Genomic DNA, 9,473 nt, shown 5'->3' on the forward strand with positions numbered 1-9,473 from the left:
TTGTTTAACAATGGACAGGTTATTTTGATTTTCTGAATTGTATAAGTCATCCCATTCGATTGAATGCCTTATTGATTGAATGACTGTCCCATTGATTGTGATCTTACTGGTTATCGAAGCACATTCTTCTGTACCTGGGAACCAGGACAGCACAATTATCCCAAGACCTGAGGGTTCCAGATAATGTTTCCCTGTCAACTCAGTGGTCCCAAGACCCGAGGGCTCTAAATAATGTGTTTCTGTCAACTCAGTGGTCCAAAGACCCAAAACTATAAATATTCTTTGTAGATAACTAATCAGCTCAATCTCGCTTCTGTAACTGCTTTGTGCAAACCAGGGTCCTCATTCCAAACCCTGGGATGTAATCAATACCTTTGTGATTTTTGCCTATATAAGTCTGGTTTTGCCACCATCTTATTACTATGAGATTTGGGAATGACCCCTCATAGTCCCGGATTGCAATAAACGTGACTCTTTAATTCGACTTCTTGAGGTGTCCTTCTGTGATTCGCGGGGTACATTACAACATATGAACTAGGGATATTGCTTGTTGTATATATGGATACCACACACACACACACACACACACACACACACACACACACACACACTTAATGAGCTGATGTTCCCTTTTTTCTCTTCAGTCACTTTACTAAATCAATGATGTATTTACCTGCATGCTACTTGTCATTAGAATGCTCTAGAGGCTGGTGGTGTGGGGTTAATAATTCCAAGATTCTAATCATGGCTTGATCTTTTTGGTGACTGGCCTCCATACAGGAACCATCCATGAGCTCACCAGAGCCACCTCATTAGAACAAAAGATGCCCCTAGTGCTCTCATCTCTTAGGAATTACAAGGGTTTGGGGAGGCCTGTGTCAAGGTTGGGGTCAAAGACCAACTATTAGAACAAGAAATTATCCTATCACTTAGGAAATTATAAGAGTTTTACAAGTTCTGTGCCAGGAGTTGAGGGGAGAGACTAATATATATGTCATATATATAATGTAAATTTTCTCTTTTATACACGCCAATTCATCTCAGATATCCATATGATTATATGATTAAAAATAAGTCTAATGCAATATTTCTGTCTTTAAAAACGTTGTGGCCATTGCCTTCAGAATAAATAATTATCTTTTTACTCTAGCAAATGGACCTCTATACCATTCATCTGGGATATAGTGGGTAGCTTCACCCCCTAATCCTGTTTAACCTGTTCCACTGCTGAACACATCTCTGTTGAGTACCCAGTTCCAAAAATCTGCCAGAGTTTGAGAGGTGACTGACTTCATCTAAATTATTTTTCAACAATTTTATTTTAATTTATACAACACTCTACTGTAGAGTTCATACCTGTGGGCAAATCTCATCCTTCAATTAATATCTAAATATTATATATATAAATTTTGTCCTATTTAAGTGAGTACAGTTGACCCTTGAGCAACATTGGTTGAACTGTGTGGGTCCAATTACATGTGAATTTTTAAAATAAATATCTATACCATTTTGATCCATAGTTGGGAGCACGCAGATGTGGAGGGCCAATTGTATACATTGATATTTGCCATTTTATATAGGGGACTTGAGCATCCTCAAATTTTTGTGTCCCTGGTGGGGAGACCTGGAACCAATCTCCCCACAGATATCTAGGGGGCCATTGATGTAGTTAAGTTTTGGAAGAGTCAAAAGTATAACTACCACATATTGTTAAAGAATAATGAGCAATTGCCTGATAGAGTGGAGTGCTCAGGGTGTACATTTTATTTCATCATTAGATAATAGGGCTAATTTCAAGCCTGATTTAAAATCATGCATTCCAAGTTAAGGGATATCTGAGGGCCAACATCGTGTCCTTAACTTTGTCTTTGTGAAGAGACAGCCTTGCTGTGGGGATTTTCTGGCACAGGCTTGGGAGCCATGCCCAGCCTCTGCCCATGATTAATGGAGTGCTGCTAGTACAGGCACACAGAGATCTAGCTGTGCCGGAAGGGATGACTATGGGAGAAAGCATTGGGCAAGCTATAGAGATGCTATCACAGTCATTCCTAGTTTCAGAAAAAAGGCACGATGGATGTCCAATCTATTAGAAATAATAATACGATCTTGGCTCCTAGTATTTGATGGTCTTGCCTAGCTCTTTGTCACAGGTGACTCTGGGGCCTTTGAGCAACCTTGTGTTAGATATACAAAGACCCAGAGAAGCTTGAGTTTTCAGAAAGTGTAGAGTGGTAGAGGAACATTTTGCAGTCACAATAAATTTATAATGTTTATCACCTATTCTGCAAATTGAGTGCAGCAATAAAGTTATAATAAATTAATATTCTGAATATACTATATATTGAGTCCCAACAGTGTACAAGGCCTGGAGTTCTTAGACCCTGCAGGGAACATGTGAATGTTAGCCATGGTCTCTGTCTTCAAAGGGCTTGCGCATGGTTCAGAAGATAAGCTGAAAATTTTACTAATACTTCCTGGCATTGCAAGTGTTTGAGAGAAGTAACAGATAGAGGGCATGGGACTCATTTATATCACTTAACTGAGATTAAACAAACTTACCAAATACCTTAGACTTCACTATATCTAGTCTACAAAAGCAAGCAGACAAAGAGAAAAAACTCACTCCAAGTTTCTCACACACTAACATGTACACTGTGGGGCAGAGGTAGGCAGAGTATTAGGAGTCAGGGGAAGGAAGGAACAGCTGTTCTATGGTGGGTAACAGAAGTATCATGAAGAATGTGGCATGAGATGTGTGGGTTCAGGAAAGCTGGATAGGAGATGGCCCCTCACCTCAGAGAGTGACTTATTGTACTTGTCAAGTTGGAGGAGAGGGTGGCATGAAATGAAGAATATGATTAAGCTATAAAAGACTGACTAGTATACTCTAAGTTCTGTTCAATCAACCCTGTAAAAGGTGTTTCAGCTGAACCTGGAGGAAGATGAAAGGCGAACCGGCTAAGTGGGAGAACTCACACAGAGTTCTGATAAAAGGAGCAAGGACAGCAAGAACTGAACAGGCCAACCAAGCAAATGATCAGTTCCTGCTTTTTTTGTTGTTGCAAATCTTAAAATATTTTGCAGAAAGTGTCTGGACGTAAGTTATTTCTCCTTATACTTGGCCACCATGCGTCTAGACCAGTGGTCGGCAAACTGCAGCTCGCAATCCACATGCGGCTCTTTGGCCCCTTGAGTGTGGCTCTTCCACAAAATACCACGTCCGGACACGCACATACAGTGCGATTGAAACTTCGTGGCCCATGCACAGAAGTAGATATTTTGTGGAAGAGCCACACTCAAGGGGCCAAAAAGCCGCATGTGGCTTGTGAGCCGCAGTTTGCCGACCACTGGTCTAGGGTATCCCTTTCAGAAAGACAGAAGAGGGAAGAGTCTCAGACATTCATTGATAATACTAGTTTCTTAAAAATCTATAATAATAAAAGGGTAATATGCTAATTAGACCAGACATCATTCCAGACCTCCTTCCAGATGAAGCCAGGGCCAGAGGGAAGCTGGGGTCCTGGATGCCTGTGGGCGGCCTGAGGGAAGCCAGCTCTGCTCCCAGGTACAAAAGGGAAGCCAGTGCCCCCAGCTGGGGGAAGAAAAATCTACTCTTGCATGAATTTCATGCATCGGGCCTCTATTATATATATAAACTGTAAGGACAATATCCTTAAAAATGCTTAATTTCCATTAAAAGCATTTATCAAGAGTCTACTTTGTGGGAGGTGCCGTTCTAGATATTGGGGACATAACACTGAGCAACAGACAACATTATCTACATTATATTCTGTGCAGGTAGACAGATGAAAAACAAATACATAAATAGAAGTCTTCACTGACCAGCTGCTTAGTCTTCATTGGCCAAGTGGGAAAGGTGATAAGGAGAGCTCGGTGTATTGCATGAAGTGATTTGCAGCTCACCAGGCATGACTCAGTGGTTGAGTGTCGACCTAGGAACCAGGAGGTCATGGTTCGATTCCCACTCCGAGCACATGCCTGGGTTGCAGGCTAGATCCATAGTGGGGAGAATGTGGGAGGCAGCTGATCAATGAATCTCTCTGATCATTGATATTGCTATCTCTCTTTGAAATCAACAAAAACATATTTAAAATAAAATAAAATGGAGTGTACAACATAGTAGATCTTATTGAAAAAATGGTATTTGAGAAAAGAACTAAGAAAGGTGAGGATGGAGACCTGATGTTGAAGACAGCATGCTGGCATGTTTCTTCTGGGAACGAGAAGGACAGAGTGGCTGAAGAGAGCTGAAGGGAAGAGGAGGGCATGAGGTGCAAGAGGCACAGGGTGCCAGATAGTGTGGAATCATTATGAGGAATTTATCTTCCATTCAGTAAGATGGTAGCCATTGGAATATTTTAAAGAGGGGCATGACACAGCATTGCTTCTGTCTGAAAGGGATGGCTTGTTACTTTTGGAAAATAAACTATGAAGGAGAAGCAAAGTAGAGTAAAACCACTTATCAGAAAGTTGTCCTAATCCAGGTGAGACATGATTGAGGACTTTTGTCAGAGTGGAGTGGTGGAGGAGATGAAAGGTTAGATTCTGGGTCTATTCTGAAGGAAGAGTCAACAATATTTCCTGACAGCTTGTGTGGGAGTGAGAGAGAAAGAGATTTCCAGGACCAGACCACTCTCTGATCTTTGGCTTGAGTAGCTATATTGATTGACAACATTGTCATTTCCTGAGATGAGCAAGACATTTGGAGGAACAGTTTTAAGGATGAAGATCAGGAGTTTTGTTTTTGTATATATTTAATTTGTGATGCCCACCAGACATCAAAATGAAAATGCCAAATAGATAACTGAATGGGAAAAAAATATTTCTGAGACCTATGAATTGGCAATCAACAGCATAACAGTCATTTTTGAATCATGTGATTTGGTAAGATCTCCAAAGGAATAAGTATAGACTGAAAAGAGAATAAGTTCAAGGAATGAGATCTGGGGCCCTCTGCTGTTTACAGGCCTGTGGTATGAGGAGACATGAGTGAAGAACTTCAAGTAAGAAGGAACAGCTAATCAGGGAGAAACAGTAGGGCTGGAAGTCAAGTAAGAAGCATGTATCCAAAAAGACAGGGTCAAATAACAAGTCAGACATGGCAGAGAAATAAAATCAGGACTGAGAATTGATCATTGAATTAAAAATCTGGAGATGGTTGGTGACCTTGATGAGTAATTTCAGAAAAGAGGTGGGGAGAAAAGAGATTGTCTCTTGTCCCTGACTGGAGTGGATTAAAGAGAGAATGAAGTACTAGGGACAGTGACTATAGATAACTCTTTGAGAGGATCTTGTTATAAAGGAACCACAGAAATACTGTGGTTGCTGAAAGGGCATGCAAGGTCAAGAGAGTTACTATAATTTGGTTAAAGATGAAGAAAATTACAGCTTGTTGAGGAGTGCGGAGAAGGGGTGACATAATTTTATGAGTAGAATTAAAAATGCTATCACCTTGGCCCTACTAATCCAACAAGAGAAAATCTAATAATTTTGCATTTTATTTTATATTCTGACACCATTTGACTTTAAGTCTATCTTGTTTAAACCATTTGACTTTATAAAAGTTAGTGTATTTCATAAAGATCTTATGAAACAGTTAAATTGAAGGTAGAAAATAATGTCAATCATTCAACAATATACATTATGAATTTTTCATTATCACACTTAACCTGCACAGGGATCCTATGTACAAAGTACTATTATTTCTAGTTTTCCATGATGAAATGAAAACTCTAGGAATATTAAGTAATTTGTTCAATGTCACTAGCTAAGTCACAGGATTATCAGAATTGGGTGAAATTTCTTTATACTCTATTTACTCTGGGTCTGCCATTCCCCAGAAATAACTTTGTCCATTTGGGTGGCAGAGTAAGTTGATCTTTTATGACACTTGTATTTGTTGCATGACATTTATTATGCATATTAATGGACAAATCTGTGGTTAGAAATGAAAAGTATGATGGGGATAAAAGCTCCAAATCAATGAGGAAGGTCTTAGAAAAGGGGGAGAAATCAGTAAAAGCAAAGAAACATAGCATCCTGGTGTTAAAATTATGTCCTCGAGGATCAAATAGTTTACAGTCTCAACTTATAAATAAGACTCAGAGACCCAGAAAATAAGTAATTTGCCAGAGGAGGCAGAATTAATCACAGGAGAACAGAGGGCTCCTGACTCTGAATTGAATGTTCTTTTCAATGCACTTACAGCACAATTCATGGGTTGAAATTGGCTTCTACAAAGAGAATTATAAGTTCCTGATGATAAATATGGCTTTGGAGTACTTTATAATGATATTTCTTTTAAAAATCAGACAGAAAATGCTAATTTTTTGTTTCTATGTGAAGCTTTTGCCATTACTATTATAGTTTGAATAAGATATTATTGTTCATCCTCTTTATGTACTTGAATTTATCTCCCCTTTTCTTCATGTTTCTCTTTACAAATGTGGTACAAGAATAAGCATTTTTGGTCTGCAGAGTGGGCTGCTTCTTATTCCCGATTTAGATAATCTCTGTCATCTCTCATCCTTCCTATGCTTTCACCACCGTTGTGGGGTTGCTTGCCAAGTTGCGCTAGACCAGTGGTTCTCAACCTTCCTACTGCTGCGACCCTTTAATACAGTTCCTCATGTTGTGGTGACCCCCAACCATAAAATTATTTTCGATGCTACTTCATAACTGTAATTTTGCTTCTGTTATGAATCATAATGTAAATATCTGATATGCAGGATGTATTTTCATTGTTACAAATGGAACATAATTAAAGCATAGTGATTAATCACAAAAATAATATGTAATTATATATGTGTTTTCCGATGGTCTTAGGCGACCCCTGTGAAAGGGTCATTCGACCCCCAAAAGGGTCGCGACCCACAGGTTGAGAACCCCTCCGCTAGAGAGGGAGCCGAATTGAGGGGGGAAAAAGGAGAGGACCGCTAGACGAAGAGAGGGAGCCGAATTGAGGGGGGAAAAAGGAGAGGAGAGAGCTCAGGAGGGCAAGCCCTAGAGGTATCTGGATTGTGAGGTTGATCAAAAGGGGTCAGCAGGCAAGCTCTGCTGAGAGGCCTCCAAGAAAAACACCCCCCATTGACTATTATGTAAAGAACTGATCCTGGTGACAATAAGTAATGAATTTGAGAATCTACAACCTCAAACCCCTCATGGAAACAAAGACGGGAGTAGATTAGCATCTTATGAGAGGTTGCTTCATTGATTTGCAGCAGAGAAATAAGAAGGAAACAAAATCTTTAAGATCTGCGGTGATGAACACAAAATACAATATACTGCTGATGTGTTATAGAATTGTACACCTGAAACCAATATGATTTATTAACCAATGTCACTCAAATACATTCCAAAAAAAGTAAAATTTTAAATTTTTAAAAAGATCTGCTTTTGTCTGACATTTGGACTCACAGAGCCCCTTTGATATAGAAATCTGTTTCAGGCTTCATTTTTGTTGTTTTGTTTTTTATCTAGGAAGTTAAATATAATATTTAAAAGGAAGTGGCTTGGTCAATAGTGCCAAATATTGCTGAGAGGGCAAGTAAGATGAGGAACCAAAATATCCATTGGATGTAGCAATTGTGGATTCCTTGGAGATAGGCAGCTATATCGGTAGAATCATAAAGGCAAATGCCTGAGTTGAATGTGTTAGGATGAACTGTAGATAAGAAAATTACTAAAAATTATATAAACTCTGTGAGAAGTTTAGCTGAAAAGGGAATTAAAAAAACATAATGGTAGGTGCTTGTAGAATATAGGATTGATGGTAGGATATTTTGAAAGGGGGAAGACTTGAGCTTACTTAAGCTTATCAAAAGAAAGTTTTCAATTGTCATAGACTGGTTATGTTTTTTGGGACTACTATAGGGATAATGAATAATGTGAAACAGGGTTGGGGATAGAATCACACACACAGATAAAGGATGTATTGGCAAAGGAATAGCTCTTCTAATATAATAAGAGAACACAGACATATAGGTAGGTTTGCACAGGTCCTTTACACATTTGCCTATTAATGTGTTCTTTTATGCATTGATTTGAAGAAGTTCTATATTATAGGGACATTTACCCTCAACTTTTATTATATATTAGAGGACTGGTGTTTGAAATTCATTCCCAGGTAGGGTCCCTAGGCCTGGCCAGTGATCAGGGCCAATAGGGGCCTTCCAGCTGTCAGCTGGGGCCTTCCTTCATTTCGCGCTGACCCTGGCGGTCAGCTCATGTCTTAGCAAGCAATCGAACTCCTGGTCTCCTGGTTGAACTCCCAAGGGGACACTTTGCATATTAGCCTTTTATATATATAGATGGTGCATGCATTTATAGAGTTTTTGTTTGTCTTTTAATTTAAATTAATTTGAAATTTATAGCATAAATGAGTTTTCATAAGTAAGTTTAGATGAAGGTGGTCAAAAGGTACAGTGATAAGTAAGAACTAGGAGTGTAATCTCCACTTACAGATAAGGATAGCATGGTGACTATAGTGAACACTCCTCTGTAATATATAGGAAAGTTGTTAAGAGACTAAATCCTAAGAGCTCTTAACACAAAAATTTGTTGTTGTTTTTTTTATCTATATGATATGATGGATGTTAACTAAACTTATTGTAGTAATCATTTCACAATATATGTAAGTTAAATCATTATGTTGTACATCCTAGACAGAGTTGTATATCAGTTACATCTCAATAAAAATGGAAGAAGAAAAAAAATAGTCCTGGCAAATGTGGCTCAGTTGGGTGAGTGTTGTCCCATGCACCAAAAGGTTGCTGGTTCAACTCCCAGTCAGGACATATGCCCAAGCTGTGGGCTTGATCCGCAGTAAAGGGCGTGCAGTAACAACCAACTGATATTTCTCTCTCTCTCCCTCTCCCTCTCTCTCTAAAAATCAATAAAAACATATTTTAAAAAATATATAAAGTTATTTTCCCTTATTTCCTCCTGTTGCCTCCAATGACTCCCTGGGTTCTTTTATCAGGGTGGAAGTAAAATAAAGATTACTAACTTGTGTTTCATACAGCATTCTAAAGGCCATTATTTAGCTAGAAAGTTCCCAATATTTCTATCTATTTTGTTATATCAAATTTTCCTTTATAGCATGTGACATTTTGAATAAAAAGACCTTCTTTGACCAAAGTTTATATAACATTCTTCAATCATTTTTTTCCTGAGGCATACATGATTTTTTTTTGAATTTTTAGTACACTAGGAATCATTTACAGTGGGCGTGAAGTAGGGATCTCTGCCCAGCCCACCTGCACCACCAGCACAGTGGTTGCCTTTAATTAGTACATGCTGTCCACCCTCCAGGTTTTAGCCTCAAGCACCTTACAAATTGTGTAACGTGGGTCAAGGAACACTTCCTTGAACTGGATCAAAACTGTCTAACTACCTGTTAGACCCTTCATCCTTGCTGTGGGAGCAAGGACAAAGAACTGTGCACATTTTTT

General features: G+C 38.9%; 1 protein-coding gene across 1 annotated transcript in view; it reads left to right on the forward strand.

Moving 5' to 3' along the window:
- The first annotated feature begins 4,512 nt into the window (after positions 1-4,512).
- The window catches only part of ADAM7 (ADAM metallopeptidase domain 7), a 77,610-nt gene continuing 72,649 nt past the window's right edge, over positions 4,513-9,473 (forward strand). The window contains exon 1 of the mRNA XM_005885926.1: positions 4,513-4,558. Within this exon, the coding sequence (XP_005885988.1) occupies positions 4,513-4,558 (46 nt within the window). The remainder of the gene's footprint in view (positions 4,559-9,473) is intronic.

The sequence above is a fragment of the Myotis brandtii genome, unplaced genomic scaffold, assembly GCF_000412655.1.
Source record: "Myotis brandtii unplaced genomic scaffold, ASM41265v1 scaffold94, whole genome shotgun sequence".
In the NCBI taxonomy this organism is placed as follows: Eukaryota; Metazoa; Chordata; class Mammalia; order Chiroptera; family Vespertilionidae; genus Myotis; species Myotis brandtii.